A 16,819-nucleotide genomic window follows, 5' to 3' on the forward strand; every position below is an offset into this window, starting at 1 on the left:
CACTTGACATCTTTGCTGCTTTAGTGCTAAATCTTTATAGAAGAGGAATTTCCTACATAGTTTAAAGATGGCAAAGATCTGGGGAAGACAACAAAAAAATCAGTCGGGGCCGAAGGGAAGCTGAGTGGAGCAAAGTATACCCTTTAGGAAAATCTGTCCCGCTACACTCTGGACCTCAAACTGGGCTAAAGGTTTGCCTCCCAACAGTAAAATGATACTAAGCACAAACCAAAAACAATGTACAGAATTGGCTTGAGATGAAGTCTGGGACTGTCTGTGTGGCACGGCCACAGCCCATAGTTTAACCTAATCAAACATCTCTGAAAAGCCATGGAGAAGAACTGTCTACTATCCCTCTCCATTCATCCTGGCAGTGCATGATGGAATCTGCAGAAGATTAGCCGAAAGTACCTAAATCCTGATATGTGAAGCTTTTCACAACATACCCAAGAAGAATTCAGGTTGTAATTGCTGCCAGAGGTGCTTCAGCAAAGTGCTGTACATAGCAAAAGCGCTAAATAATTCTGTCAATTGTAATATTTCATTTTTTCTGTTTGTAATTTGCAAAAATGTCTAAAATCTTGTTTAAAGTTTGTTAATTATGGAATTTAAGGTGGCACAGGATTACAAGTTTTTTCGTAGGCTTCAGGGATTCTAGTGCAGCCTATGATGAACCAGTCATCTGAAAAGTTCTGTAGGTGGCAAGTGCTGGTATTGTGCTGGAAGTCTGTGTAGAGGGTAAACAAGATGGAAGACATGACAGTTTCCTAAGGTGCTCCAGTATTACACACCACTATTTTTGACACAGAGTTCCTGAACCTGCTGTCTGTCTATTCAGTAGTCCATGATCCAGGCGACTGTGTGAGCATCAAGATTAGAAGCCTTGAGTTTTTGCGCCCATTTGATGAGGTGGAATGGTGTTAAAAGCACAGGGAAAGTAAAAACATTATTCTGACTGTGGTACCAGCTTCGTCCAAATTGGAGTAGGCTCTGTGAAGCATGTAGATGAGAGCATCCTCTACACCTATATATGCCTGATCGACAATCTGCAGAGGATCCAAATGTTCTGGAACCAGGGGTCGTAGTTGTTTTACGGGCAGCCTCTCAAAGGTCTTAATGCTGTTTTGAAGTAAGGACAGCTGGTCTGAAGACCTTAGGAACACTGGAATGCCCTTTCTTTGGTACTGGGAAAAATCCAGGGGGAAGAACAACAGGTGCTGAAGGACCTCATAGAGCTGGTTGGCACATGTTTTCAGCACCCTAGGGCTGACTCTATCTATCTCTAAAGCCTTGTTTATGCAGAGTTTTCCCAGCTGTCTCCTCACTTAATCAGCAGAGACATACAATCCAGGGAATTGACGGGGGCTGGAGAGCAGACGTGTGATGTCATTGTAGGTCATGCAGATGGCAGCTTGGATTTCGGAATCTCCTCAGCTTACTCGCTGAGGGTAGCAGTGTTAGGGGAGGGCTGAACTGACAAGGGGTCAGACCTATTGAAGAACTGGTTCAGTTAATTAGCTGTGTTCTTGTTTCCTCCCTCTGAATGTTTAACAGTCTTGCTTGTAGCCAGTGATAGCCCCACACTTTCTTCATGTTGTTTTGTTTCAACTTCTGCTCAAGTTTGTCTCTGTAGTGGGCTTTCCGATCACAGAGCTGCTTCTTCAGTTCTGACTGCACCTACTTGATTTCATCCTTTTCTCCAGACCTGATCCATGGCTTGCTGTTGGGAGATCAGCACACTGTCTTTATTGGAACTGTGTTATCCTGACAAAGCTTGGGGTTGTCTATGATACAATGCAATTCCTCAATGTCCTGGCCGTGTGACTCAAAAAGCATATCCCAGTCAGTGTTTTCAAAGACATCCTTCAGAGCTTCCTCAGCCTCATTTGTACATACCTGCATGGCCTTGGTGGTGGATGACAACCTGTGCACAATGGGTGTTCATGCAGGTATGAACTCTACCAAATTATGGTCCAATCAGCCTAAACATGGCAAAGGAACAGTTATATTCTAGTTTAACATTGGCATTTAATAAATCTAGGGTACTGTTTTCTCTTGTTGTGCAGTCTAAAAATAAATGATTTGAGGCCCTGTATCTGAAAACTTGCCCCTCCAATGTTGCTTTAAGGTCAGCATCTTGGGCTTTTAATGTACACTCAGGTTTGTAAGTAATACGTCCTTTTAGCTAAAAAGGGTCTTAGGATTTATAAGGCCCTATAAGGATTTATATGTGAAAAGGAGGACTTTGAAAAGGGCTTTAAGCTTAACAAGAAGCTGTGTAAAGACGTAATCCTTTTGAATTCTTGTAATGATTCTTGCATGATTATTTGCAGCACAAATGCTATAAAGATTCTGTGGGCCTTTGTCACCTTGTCAGACTGTCCTACAATTCTTACATTCTTTTGTACTTGGTCTGAAAGTTTTAATTTTAGTGTTGCAATCTCTCTGACTACTCTGATTTCACTAACCTTTTCAAGAGGCACAGATAAATGAAGAAAGTGTATCTCCTCTTTTCATCTGAAATTGTACCGATTTAATATGGGATATCCGAATGGATCACAGATATATATAATGAGATTGCATAAGGGCATTCATTGTGCTTGTATGCTCCCTAAGGAAATCCTTCATCTCTCAGTATGAGGAGTGTGACTCACTGGGGTCCATGGGAGGCTTTAAGGACTTCTCCAGTGACATTTTGCACTGGCTTTTGACTTGGGCTTAGTCTCTGGACAGTTCCTACCATAATCCCTATAATACGTTGTTCATCTCAAAGCTTTTGTTTACATTTAGACAAGGAAGATTCCACCTTGACTGCAATAATTTTATACAGTAGACAATAGCAGGCTTGTTTGGTTTAATAAACAGAGGCTTTTTTAAGTAGCTCCCGTGCTTGGAGTTCTCTTTTGAGGGAGATGAAACAATTTCAAAGCATGTTAAATTAAGCAGGTGGAGAGTGTGTGTAATATACAGTACATGATTTAGCTGATGTCAATAAATGGAAACTATGCTTTGATTACAGAAAATTATATTTAAAGCCACAATTAGAATAGTGTGCTGTTTACATAACCTGTTTTGAAACCGCTGTCCTCATTGCTGTGCAATAATTGGTGAAGTATTGTACTTAAAGCAATACTTCATCCAAAAATTATTTTTTATGTTACCTAGCCCATGTGTTTTGTTGTGGTGGCCAAGAACAAAAATTTGTCTCCTCTTTTCATGGAGAAGGTTGATAAACAAAGCTTTTTAAATAGTTACTTCTGAGCTTTTGAATTGAATAACTGATTCTTGCCAAGTGAATAAGAGGGAGATGTGGTTCTTCAGTTCAAAAGCTTGATCTGGTTTGAATGCATTTTCTGTTTGTGCACTGTTCTGATTTTCCTGAAGTAGTTATTTCAAAATTATTTAGCAAAAAAATAATGCAGTTTCTTACATTGTGATTATACGCATACAGTGACTTGACATGGATTATGTGATGAGTGAGATTTTTTTCATGGGCATTTTTGATACAGTTTGCTATTATCTAGCATTGGTATCCATTAGTCATCTGTGGTGTCTGAAGCTTTTTATCTATTCTCTATCAATACATGAAATCAGTTTTGTCTATCATTCCAAACCACATGGGCAGTTCACTTATACAAAAATATTTTTGGGTAGAGTATTCCTTTAAAGGCGTTAAGGAGTAAAACCAATTCATTAATGAATATTAATGAGCATTATTTTGGACATATTTAAGTTGTCACAAAAATGGTTATCAAGACTATCAGGTCATTGTGGTTTTGTATCAGACTGAGACTACAAGGGACAGTCAAAAAGTTCCCAGGATTGTGATATAGTGGGAGAGTGAGAGATCAGATTAAACACACATTGTTGTGGTGGGGAACGCAACACGTTTGTAGACCAGTTACAACAGGTCTGGATTAGTTTTGCATTGTAGTATTGTTTTAATTACCGTATGAGTTAGACATGTGCATAGTCATTCAGTGCATTTTTGCAGACTGAACAACGTACTAACATCAAGTTCATTTGCAAATTGTTGAAATCAGCTTCAGATATGCAGTGTCGCTAGCTCTGAATGACTATGCAAATGTCTAACTCAAATAGTAATTAAAACAATACTACACACTGAAACCAATCCAGATCTGTTGTAACTAGTCAACAGACATACTGTGCTCCCCTCAACAGCAATGTGTGTGTAATTAGATCTCTCACTTTTCCACTGCCCCTTGTATTTTTGCTTTTATAGAGTCAATATTGTTTGTTTCTCCTTCCTAGTAAGGATCACTCAAGACCCCATCAATCTGCAGCCGCTTTCTCCAGCATATTTAAGTCTTCTATTGTAATTTACTCTTACTTAGCACACCTTGCCAATGGTTGCATTCTGTTTCTTTCATACATTTTTGTAGCCTGGCATGATCCTGCTACTCGAACAGCTCATGATGAAGCAGTTCCAGGTATAGATACACCCTGTGAGATTTGGTACTTTTCATGCACAACTGTCAATCCCCCGATTCATTTAGTTTAATTGTATACTTGTTAGAGTTAAGGTTACATTTTCACTACTGGTCTAACACTGTCTGATTCTGCAGTTTAATTTGAATTCCCAGTTTATTTTGTTGTTATGTATTGTTTCATTGTACTCATTTTAAAGTTTTCATTAATGCTGCATTAGGAAACTATGTTGGCCATAGCAAAAGTGGAGGAACAAAAGAGAAAGGATGAGGAGAGAAAATGTCTACTGCTGTTGACAGCTCAGAGAAAAGAGGAAGCAAAAATCCTGGAGGAGGAGAAGCGTCAAGCAATGGAAGAGAAAGTCAAAGCAATGGAAGGTAGAGCATGCCAGTTGAGTTTTCCAAATCTCTAAGTGGATTCTTGAAATTCTGCCTTCCCTTTAAAGTATGTTTTAGTTGTGATGATTTTTATTCTTGTGTTTTTAAATGTGTCCTATTTACATGGTATGCCATAGTAAAATACTTGGATTTTAGAGTATTATTAATTTAAACATTTATTTTCTTTTTGGTTAGGTGGAGGAATGTATATTTTAACTTTTGATATGGTCTTGATCAATGCTTGTAGTAAACACAGTTTCCTCTTTCCACCTTGACTTTGCAAAGCCTAATTTATGGTTTATTAAGACTTTTTATTGTGATAAAAATGTTTACATTCCATAAACCAAAAAAAAATCTGTGAAAAACCATAATGTATCCATAAAGGTCAACAACATCCACCCACAAGCCCAACCTTCCACTTTCCCAGAATTACCTTGTAAAAATGCTTCCTTTTAGGATTAAAATTTCTGATGCCCATGTAGACCAACAAGAAAGGCTAGACGAACACAAATCAGACCCAGAGTAGAAAAATAGTAAGAAATTTAGGGATTATGATTAGTGGCATAGTGCACACTGAAAGCCAACAAGCTAAGAACCAATTTAAACCATTTCTTTATATTGGAGCCAGATGATCCATTGATCCACACTGCTGAAAGTTCAAGTAATGTTAAGTTAAAGGGATATTTTCCAGATGTTTACAGAGTGAATGATGAGATTTCCAGGGAGAAACTAACATTAATTTGGCAGAGATGGTATCCAAAAAGACCTCTGCTTGATACATGTCATGATAAAAGAAGAGCGGTCCAGGGGCCTCATGTATAACGTTGTGCGTAGAACTCGTACTATAACAAGCCGAAATGTGCTTACGCACAGAAAAATCCAGATTCAGGAATCTGTGCGTACTCCAACTTCCACGTTCTTCCACTACATAAATCCCGATCAGCATGAAAAGTAATGCTCGTGCACGCGCTTTATGTAACGCCCCAACTACTCCTAGAATTACGCCTATTTGAATATGCAAATTAATATAAAACGTCCTTAAGCTCAGCCTACTGTGAAAAGACAATGGGAAAAGCACGGGGGAAAATATAAGAATTTCAGCGAATACCAAGTGGAGGCAAAGGAAAAACATACTATTTGTTCAAATAAACCGTGGTATAATCAACAAAAGGAAGTTGATCGAGTGACATAGCGTGTTGGAGAAACTTGAAAGCTCACGTTCACAAAATCGCACAGTGCCGGAAATAAAAAAGAAGTCACATATCAGTCACCATGAAAAGGCGAGTTGTAGCCCACTGTCTGAGTGTCATAAGAAAGCTTATTAGGGTACAGAGAAAAAAAGCACACAGTGGGGGAAAAAGCACAAAATGTCAACTTCAGTCTCGACATTTCCACTTTAATCATGTAGTTTATTTTGTCATTAAAGTAGAACATCATAAACTTCATCTTAAAACCATTTAATTAACAAGTTACTCAAATCACATCGTAATTAAAGTAGCACATTAAATGCTTTGTTTTGTATTTGATCTTCTATGTGCTCTATATTTCTCTTCCTCCAACTGGACACAGAATCCATTACATTCGTGATATTACAGCTCTCTGAATAACTAAAATACTGAGATATATACGCAATATCATTTTTATGATGAAAGGAGTTAAAGCACGTTATTAAACATGTGTTTCACTTCGATGAAATAGTTTATTGCAGCAGTACTCGGGCGGCTCTAGGCTTGTGGTGGCACTGGGCAGAGGAAGAATCGGTGGCTCCTTCGCCCGCCAATGTCAGTAAGGTAGCTTATGCACAGTGGATGGCCACGTCTGTTGCAGACACTGCATAGCTGCCTCGTGCTCATGACACAAGCATTTAACTTTTGCTGAAGCTGTATACCGATAATTCTCTTTCCAATCAGCTGCTGCTGTGATTCACACTTGGATACAGTGATATAAATACTCCCGAGTGGTGCAGTAAGAGTAATATGGAAAAAGATGATCCCCTGTGGCAACTCCTAACGGGAGCAGCTGAAAGAAGGAGGTGCAGTGAGAGTAACAACGCTAAAGCAGTTATGGTATTTGGAATACTATGGCTATTCCCCGGACCATTATATTGCTACAAGTTAATTACAATCAGATGCATTACACTAATAAACAATATGTTGTTAGTTTCAGTGTATTTATAAAGCAGCGTCAGAAAAATAAGGTGTAACCACACAGGAACAGTAGCACTGCTTTGACGCTGGGTGCCGCCAGTCTGCAAAACCAAGCGGAGAACTTGTGTACGACAAGGTATGAGGTACCGTGCAAAAATGCGTGGCTTTACGCCAAGTGTAGGTTTTATACATCGTGATTTGAACGTGGAAAAGTTCTTACGCAACATTTCTGTGTGTACGTACCATTTATACATGAGGCCCCAGGAGAAGAAATAGAACAGACAAAAAGTAAATATTAGCAGAGAAAATAATGGATAGGAGATATTCATGATAACGGAAGAAACTGGAGGGCAGTCCCAAAACGTGAAGAAAGTCCCAAGGACATTTAAAGGAAAACTGACAGATGGGATCAGTAACCAAATGTAAAGCATAACATTTATGAGGGGTGACGCACAAGCAATGTAATATGAATGCTGGTATTTGAGTTTTGTAGGATGCCAAGATATTAAGGACAGCTTGCCACAAGATAGGGGAGAAGAGAGGAGATTATCCTGCCAGATTGAAAATAAGAGGTCTGGTAGATGCCTTTTGGAGACATGCATTTTGGCATAATACTTGGTTAAAGTTTGGAGATAGTAAGGAGGAAAATTTATAAAGTGGGTGGGAAGGGAGTATGAATGATTTTGGAACCCCATTTGGCTTAAGGACTGATCTGATTTAAAAATAGAAAAGAAAAAAGTAGTAGTAACAGAAAACCTAGACCAAAGTAATTTTGAACATTCCAAGTCCAAAGTCAATATAAGTAACACCAAGCATGCTGATGCCTTGTCCAGCCTGTGGCTAAAAAGAGATGAGACTGCCACTAATTTAAGAAAAAAAAAAGCCAGATTCTCGAAGAAAAGGGGTATGGCAGTGCCAAACTAGAGTTGTGACAATTTGTTTCTCCATGTTCAGCTAAGTTGACAGAGCACATGAGACTGAGGGACTTTAAGTAGGGAGACATGAATTTAATTTCAGGGCACTAGAGGGACAGCCTGTCCTCAGATTTATCATGAATCAAAGTATAGTGCTTAATGGAAGGTCTCTTACTATTCCATAGAAAGGTAGACAAAAGTGACCCGACTTCTGACTAATGTTTTATGGGGGAAACCGGGAACATGGCACTAACAAAATTTAAAATGAGAAACTATACTCATTTTCATAGTTGTCAATCTGGAACAAAGTGCAAGCAAGGACTAGGAGGCTACAGTAATTATATGCTAGTACGTTCTGCAGAAATTGAGCAAGTTAAGCTTAAAGTTTGATGCTTAAATAATTTGAATGAATTTGCCAAAGGGATATACAATGTAAAAACTGACTTGTGGCATAGTTGGTTCAATGGAGATAGAGTATACTTTGCCCAACTAGTTAATTAATTAATTGCTGTGTTTTAGCTTTCTCATTTGATGTGTTGTATATGCTTCCTTATCCCCATAAGGTCTGCTTTCCTCAAATTATAAGTCTTCATTTGTGCGTTTTCAAAGATTATCTCTGATTTTACCATGTTGTGATCAGTGCCGCTTAAAGTATCAGTAATTTCTGTTCTTGTTTCTCTGTTTATTGCTTGAAAAGATGAGATCTAGACAAGCATCACCATTTGTTAGGTTTGAGACATACTGGGGAAGGAAAAAAAACAATCATTTGCCATCTGCACCATTTCAGTTTCCTCTTTTGTATTCCAGATAGGATCTTTGCAATCAATGTTTGGAAAGTTAAAATCGCCCATGACCACTATGCCCTCTTTGTTGCACATGTCTTATATTAAATAATGTTTTTATCTAACCAGATCTCTTCCATTCTTCCTTACTACCTTAAGCTACAATGATTCTGATGTTTCCTTCTTCCATATTGAAGATGTAGGCTTGAATATTATTTTTCACAAATAGAGCCTTTCTTGAAGCATCTGTACCTACTAATATTCTTATCCATCATTCTTATTTAGTCATGATTCTATAGTTCCTATATTCTCATAGTCCATAGTCAATGATGTTGTCTCTAGTTGATGCATTTCTAAGGGCTTGTTTATACTTCAGTTACTTGAGTTGCAGTACCAGCAAAAAGTCGGGGGGTGTTTGGGCGCAGTGTGATTAAAGTTGGAATGTGCCATCAGAGTCTCTGTTTACTATCTACTTGTGACAGAAAGCCGCTATCCGGATCCTACGAGATTGATGTGCACGCTTTGATGTTTAATGAATGGTTTGATGTAGTGAAGCAATACCGACATACAGATGCATTCGTGGTGCTTTTATATTCAAGCATCGCATATTCCTGATCATAATGACACGATGCATTTTAAAAGTCTCACATACCATCTTTTGTGCCGTCTTCTTTTTTCTGGGGCTTCCTCCTGACCTGACAGGAGCAGCAAACATCAATAGATAATCACACAAAACACATTAAATGTATGATATTCCAACTCTCTGCACATTTAGACTCCTTAGGTTTATACTTGATATCACTTTCATGATTAAATGCATTAAAGTATGTATTTTACAGATAAATCATTAATTTCGTTTAAATAATGAATACTGTTGTTAATTACACACATGTTGCAGGGAGTCACGTCGCTGGTATTCCCTGCCTGGACTTTACATGTTTTCCTGCTGAGTTTCCACAGTGTGCTCCAATTTCCTTCCAAAGATATGCAGATTTGGTGACACTAAAATGATACTAGTGTATGTAATTGCTTGTATTGACCTTATGATGAGCTGATGCCCCGTCTAGGGATTGTTTGTACCTCGTACTCAATGCTAGCTGGAATGGACTCATCCCTGGATTGATGAATAGAATCTTTAAACATTTTTTTCAGAGATATTGCAGTAAGGTGTCATCGGAATTTAATGGATGTTTCAGGCAATTCACAGCACAGCAAAGCCAAACCTGTTCTCACCATGATGATATCTCGCACTGCCACCTGCTGGATTCCTCCAGATTTACGTAAAGTATGCGCGCAAGTATAAACCATAAAATGCTTGCATAGCAGGAGCGTCCACTGGAGCATGTGTCGCATTGCATGAAGTATAAACCTGGCCTAATGCTGCTTGTATTAAGTGGTAAACATTTTAAATGAGGAAAGTTACTTTTTGTGTTTTTTAGTTGCATTTTCATAGGTGGAGTTGGCTGTTTTTGTTGTGTGGGGTTTTTGTGTGTGTGTGTGTGTGTGTGTTTGTGTTAAACCCCATCCTCCCCTAACGCAACCCCCCAACCACACTCTATTTTAAGCAGTTGCACAGTTCCTTGAAGATTCTAACTCCTAGAATGTTTGTCCCTTTCTCTTGTAGATTTACAATAGTCCATCTCATTGGTTTGTACTTTATTATTCAGTGTTTAAAAACAAAGGGGCTTTCTTGGATATACTTTATTAAACCCTGAGCAGAATTTGTCTCCTCACATGACTTTTGGAGATCAGAGTGCAAGGTCAGCCATTCTAGCAGTAACAGATTTAAACCGGCAACCTTCCAGATACCAGCATAGATGCTTCGCCTTACAGCCACTACTTAGCCCTGCGATAAGCTCAGGGGTCATGGAGAAAAAAAAGTAGGCACAACTGCTCAGCCTATCATGGACAAAGAAAAAAGGCATAGGAGAAAGTTTTCATTTACCTGTTTTACTGCTCCTTCCCAGGTTAGCACGGTAGCTGTGTTTAAGCACAAGGTTGGGTCTATAAGCACCCAATAGCAAGCTGTGGACTCGATCTAGATGGGGCCGAGCCATCTGTCTGAAACCAGTCTTTCGGGCACGCTCACAGTCTCCAATGGCCAAGTGCTGAGCCATACTTCCGTAACCGCTGCAGGGGAGAAGGAGAAAATGTTATGGATAAGCGCATTTATAAGAGTCTGAACAAGTAGTCATGACGTTGGCAAGGCAGATTGCAAATTGCACCTGAGCTCAAATTGGCATTTGGTGCACGTCCCGGCGTAAGAGTTTATTGGGGGGACCGTAGGTAATGTAAATGGGGATGGATTGACAAAGGGCTCACGGTATAAAACCATGGTGCAAACTGCCAAGGGTCGTTAGTTGACCATGTCTTTGGGCTGAAGCACACATCTGCGCTACTTAATTACATAGTCTAGTAGTAAAGATAGGTATTGTTTATTTTGTACCTAGATTAGATTCTCTTCCTGCAATAACTTGGGGTAAGAATGAATCTGTATTTGGAAGACGCTCATTTTTTTTTTTCTTTATTGTCCTTGTGTTTAATTTTTTTTTTCATTTTTGGTTGCTTTTTTTAGTCCATTGTTCATGAACTGTAATTTTTTTTTTTGGAAGTAGTTTTTTTTGTTTTTTTTAATTGGAGTCACTGTAAGTATTGTATATAACAGCTGCACTATTTTTTTGTTTTGTTAGTGTCTTTGCATTGGACTTTATAAATATTTTTGCAAGACAGAATCCTTTTTTGAATACTATTCTTCCAGTCAGTGTCTCGCTTATACCAAGCCCTTTTCGTTCGGTTAATTGTTCTGCCACCCAGAGAGTGAATTTGTGCAATGGTGCCTTTGCACAGGGTGCCACACACCCTTGAGTTTTTCTCCATCTCTCTCTTAGCCCAACGCATCTTACTGTATCAGTATCCTCAGCTCAGCCTTCTACGGGTCTTGCGGCCCGCGCAGACACCAGCTGCCATGGCATGTTCTCTGGCTGTCACCATGACCACCGGCTATTCTGAAATCTGTCGTGATGCACAGGACCTGTCACATGTTCCCACATTCTTCCACACACCCTTCTGTCATACACCAGATCCTTAGGAGGGCTCTTTTGTTGTATCTTTGCTCCTTCGTTAAGAGCTCAGTGGGGGAAAATTGCTTGTTCCTCCATAGTGCACCCAACCGCCTGTTTTCTCTTCCCATTCCCCTTTGTGAGTCAAGTAGCCAAAATTGTAAACATTTCTATTAAATGTAATATTGTGTTAAACAGTTGCAATGTGACTCGCCGAAGATTTTGCCAATTGCAAATTAGGACTGTCAGCTCGAATATCACTGTTTCAATATAATGCCCATATATTATAAAAGTTACCTGAAGGCAAAAAGTGACATTTGAATGTTTGCTTTACCTTTCACTAATTAAGGCATTGTATTACTCCAAACACACTATACAACATATACACTGTATTTTATGGTTCTGTTTTTGCACATACTTTCATGAGCAGCCTGTTGATGATTTTGAATGATTAGCTGGTCTTTTCGTTAATAAAACAGACATCCTTCTCAACACATTTTAGGACAGATTTTTTTTTTTTTTAAATATATACGCACCTTACTGTTCTGCTCTTAGATCTGCATTTGTAATAAAAAAAAAAGATTTTTAAACACTTCTCTGGTATGATAAAACTAATATCCAATTCCTGAACCTGTTCTGATTCACTCCTGATTTTGAGATCCCTAACTAAAACTGCTGCTTTATGCCAGAACTGTTAAGCATCCATTGCAGCAAGCAAAAACTTTAATAATAATGATATTTGGAAAATTACTGCCATTTTTCTGATTTTCCTTTAATTACAACAGCTTTGCAATTACTGTTTTAGTGTTCCCAGTGCTCATTTAGCATGCCGTTTCATGAGCAGTTTATTTTCCTTCTAACTTGACACACATTCCTTAAAACATTGAGATCCATCTCAAATATATTTTCAGGTCATATATGTTTTTACTGATGATATAAAGTGGTGGGGGACAGGGATTGGGTTAGAGAGAACCTTGTTAAGTATCATATCTTATGTTCTTTGGCAGACTTTTCTGGCTATAACACTTAATTAGCGTCCTACACTGTACAGTATCAAGCTCTAGCCAGCATAACTGATGTACACTTAATATTTCTGGCACTTTGATTTAAAATTTTGTTCTGTATTATTAATGTAGCAGTTTCCCAACAACCACTCAAGCTCATTGTTGCAGTTTTTTTTTTTAACAGTTATTCTAAGGTTTATCAAGGTAACCAGGTTGTCAGTCTTTTTCCCAAGCTAAGTGATGAAAGATGTGGAGACAATGGTGATCCCTGCAGTTCTAGATCTCTGGTCCTAACACCTGTTGTTGAGATGTTTGCAGGTTTGGTTTTCTCATATACCTGTATTCAACATCTCTCACCCTGCTTAACAATTAAATACCTTAGTTGACACCTTCCAATAGTAAACCTCTGAGACCAGAACAATTGACAGTCTGGACCAATTTATTACTAAAAGAGTTTCTTATTTATTGAAGCACAAAAAGATAACCAATTCAATGCAAAATATGGTAAAGAAAATACTCTTATAAAAGTTCAACATTGATTACGCAGATTCAGATTTTCCTCTCAGTCCCGAAGATGATCAGCCTTACTTTCAAATCTTTTTAGATTTTTATTTAAAACTATTGCTCCAAAGTGTTCAGAACCTCCTACTTCTTCATTTTTGATCTGATCTGACGGTGCCATGCTGACACTTCAGTAGCTGCAGGTGGCAGCTGCCACCGCACTTTCAGTGGCATTACACATACTGGTATACTTTGTCAGCATGCCTGTGTCGATCAAACACAGTTAGCTCTGCAGTCTACTTATGACTTTACGCTGCAGGAAGATAGGTAAATAAATCAAGGTAAACAGGTAAATAACATTCGATGTGGCTTTTATATAAGTAACACATAAATGTTTTTTTTTATATAAAGACCATCACAAAGCATAATCACAGTCAGAACTTTGCATGCTATCTTGGCGACCTCGGCAGGCCTTGCTAATCCCTCATCCTCCTTGCTCATCCTAATTAATAACACTATAAACAACTTTTGTGCAATATGTGTATTGTATTTATTGTAGTACTGCGTCTGATTCATTTATTTTTTTACATTGCAGAGCGTGCAAGGAGAAGAAAAATAAGGGAAGAAAAAGCCTGGCTGCTTTCTCAAGGCAAGGACTTGCCACCTGAGCTACTATGTGTAGAGTCACAGCTTCCTGGTAGAAGATCACGAAAAACCAAAGACCTGTAAGCTGCCGATTTTTTTTTCACTTTTATAACCAAACCTTGAGTTTTGAATTTAATTAAATGGTAAATAATAATACATTCATGGTCTTTAAAATTATAGCATTTCTCAAAATAAGCAAGCTTTCATAAAAGAAAATCAGACCTAGCAAGAAAAATCACACTGAATGAAGCAAGCTAATAAAAATTTAATAATTATTGCATTTCACAGTAAGATTATTGATATTTATATTTGTGTAGTTTGAGTTCATAAAAGGGGAAGTTAGTTAGTACTTTGTACCAAACAGCCTGGAAATACAATACAACAAAATATGCTAAGTCCAACTGTGCATTGCATACAATTTTGGTGAACTTTTGCAAAATTGCCTGTATTTCTGTATTTACCCATCTACGCGTGGTTTGATCTTCAATTAAGTCACAAGAGGAGACCCACACAATTTCCTTAAATTAATTAAAAAAACAATTGCACTGTTTCTCAGTCCTGAACTCATTGTTTAAATGTTCATTGTCAACATTGGAAAAAAAATTTTAGTTACCAAATGGTTCCTATAAAACTTAATTTAACATCAATAATATCAACCAAAACTTTCCAGTAGCCACTAATCAGATTTGCATGGTGGTAAGGTGAAATTTTAGACAATTCCCTCTTATAAAACTGATTTAGTTCCTTGAAGACTCTCGTATGAACATCATGGCATAACCTCTTAATTAAAACTGACGTCTGAATTTTGACTTGGACATTGTAGAACACACATTTCCTTGTGTTTACGTCATTCTATTGTTGATTTTATATCTGTGTTTTAGGTCATTGTCTTGTCATATCACCAACATTAATGTTCTCCTCTACCATGTTTCAGGTTTGAGATCCAGTTGTATTGGGTTTGCAGTGTTTTTGTTTTTCACATGTCTCCTCCAAAAGTAGTTTGCTGTATATCTGCCAGAGAGCAACTTTTGTCACATCCATTTAAACTGCATCGTTCCATTCATGTGGTCCTGTGCATTCCTGATTTGCAACATTTTTAATTTTGAAGAACAGTTGTTTCCCCCATGGTCTCCTTTCATGAATACCATTTGCATTTAGTGTGTTTCTTACAGTGGTCACAACATAAAGACTTTGGCAAGTTCAAGAGATGCCTGAATGTTCTTTCAAACATCTTTCAGCATTACATAAATGCTGTGCCTTTGCAGAATGCCCACGCTTTGTCTTATGGTGAATTGATTAACAACTATGCCTTTAGAAATGCATTTGTTGCATTTTCCAACTTTATGCATCTGTGTAATTCTTCTATGGTCCTGAGAGATTACATCATTCACCCGATGAAAGATTTTTTGCTCCCATAGACCAAATTCTGTGATTAACCAAGTCTGAAGTTTTTTTTTTTTTTTTGAACAGGACAAGTCAACTCCAACCCACATCTCCTTTCTCATCTCATTGATTGAAACACCATTTTTGTTTTAGCTTTCAAGTCATTAGAATAGAAATTCACACACTTTTTCCAGCCTAGACCTGTGAATATTTAAACAAAGTATTCAGTATTAGCGAGAAGAAATAGTACTTTTTGCATGATTAGTTTAAGCCGATGGTGTTTGCCTTTAATTTTAACTTAGTTGAAGTTCAGGCCACAATTTCATGTGTATCTAATGCAGAAATCCAGGCAATTCCAATGGATTTTCAGACAGTAATGTAAAAGTAGTAGCAAAAGAAGTAATATTCTTAAAGTAAGAAACATTTTGTAGCAAGTATCACTGAAAACGGTTTGTGGCCAGGTAGAGTATCCTGTAATACGTTACAGCAGCCTAATCTCATTCCATGGCTTGTTTTTTTGAATGGATGTCATAATTTCTATTTTTGTCACTATAATCCTGTGGTCAACACATGTTGTTTGGCATATTCATAAAAAATTTGAAAGTGTCCTTTTTACTCACAAGTACCCTCAAGTGTTTTTATCAAAGCATTCTAATTTCAAGCTAAACAATCAGAGATCTACAACCATACAACCAAAGAAATCTGCAAGGAGCTGTGTGTTCCCTTTCTTGGTCTATTAATGATTACTTGGGCAGACTTTTCTCTTTTTGATTTGGCCTATTACTCAACAGTTTTAATCATTTTATAGTCAGACACAATTCCCATTTTGTAGCAGACAATGAGGTGTATTATCTTAAAGAATGCATGTAAAATATTACAGAGCAGTAAAAGTTTAAAATATGCGAGTATAGACATTTTTAACATTTGCAGTGGTTCTGTGGCGGGGGTTATCTCTCTGATCAACTGTTTTGAGTCTTTATGGCACTGTAGACAAATATTTTCACTTAAATATGCCACAGATCTTTCTGGTTTGCAGAAGGTTTTGGTGAAATACTTTGTGTATTGACCTTGGATTTGCCTGTTAAAATATACTTGCATTGTCTCACTTTGAAATGTCAAGTGGTTCTATAGAATATATGAACCTTGCGCTTTTCAAATTAAAGTTTTATAAAAATGAAAAATGCAAAAGAAAAAGTTCAATTTACTAATCGAAGTTCTTGATGTTTCACGGTACTCGTTGTACAGATTTATTGGCTATCTTCTGTAGTCCCAGTTATAATATAACACATGAACCCTGCACTTTTTTTCATTTCTTGTACCCTCTTAGTGGTGTTGCCCCCAAGCAATCACTATTTTGCCACTCCTCTACACATCCTGACACTCCTGCCAATTGTCTTGGTGCAGTTACATTTATGGCATAAGCTGGTGTATTGATGACAGTTTTGATGACCTGTTTGTTAGCTTAATTTTCCAGCTATATGTTGGTACTTCATGGATTTTATCTTCTCTGTTTGGCAAGTGCATATGCCTTTTTTATTTTTATTTAAACACTGATTTT

General features: G+C 37.8%; 1 protein-coding gene across 2 annotated transcripts in view; it reads left to right on the plus strand.

Moving 5' to 3' along the window:
• LOC120539622 (cat eye syndrome critical region protein 2 homolog) overlaps positions 1 to 16,819 on the plus strand; it is a 219,492-nt gene that overhangs the window by 155,802 nt on the left and 46,871 nt on the right. For both annotated transcript variants that reach the window (XM_039769902.1, XM_039769903.1), the window contains exons 9-10: positions 4,670 to 4,826; positions 13,829 to 13,958. In XM_039769902.1, coding sequence (XP_039625836.1) covers positions 4,670 to 4,826; positions 13,829 to 13,958 — 287 coding nt within the window. The remainder of the gene's footprint in view (positions 1 to 4,669; positions 4,827 to 13,828; positions 13,959 to 16,819) is intronic.

This window comes from Polypterus senegalus, chromosome 11, assembly GCF_016835505.1.
Source record: "Polypterus senegalus isolate Bchr_013 chromosome 11, ASM1683550v1, whole genome shotgun sequence".
Taxonomy (NCBI): Eukaryota; Metazoa; Chordata; class Cladistia; order Polypteriformes; family Polypteridae; genus Polypterus; species Polypterus senegalus.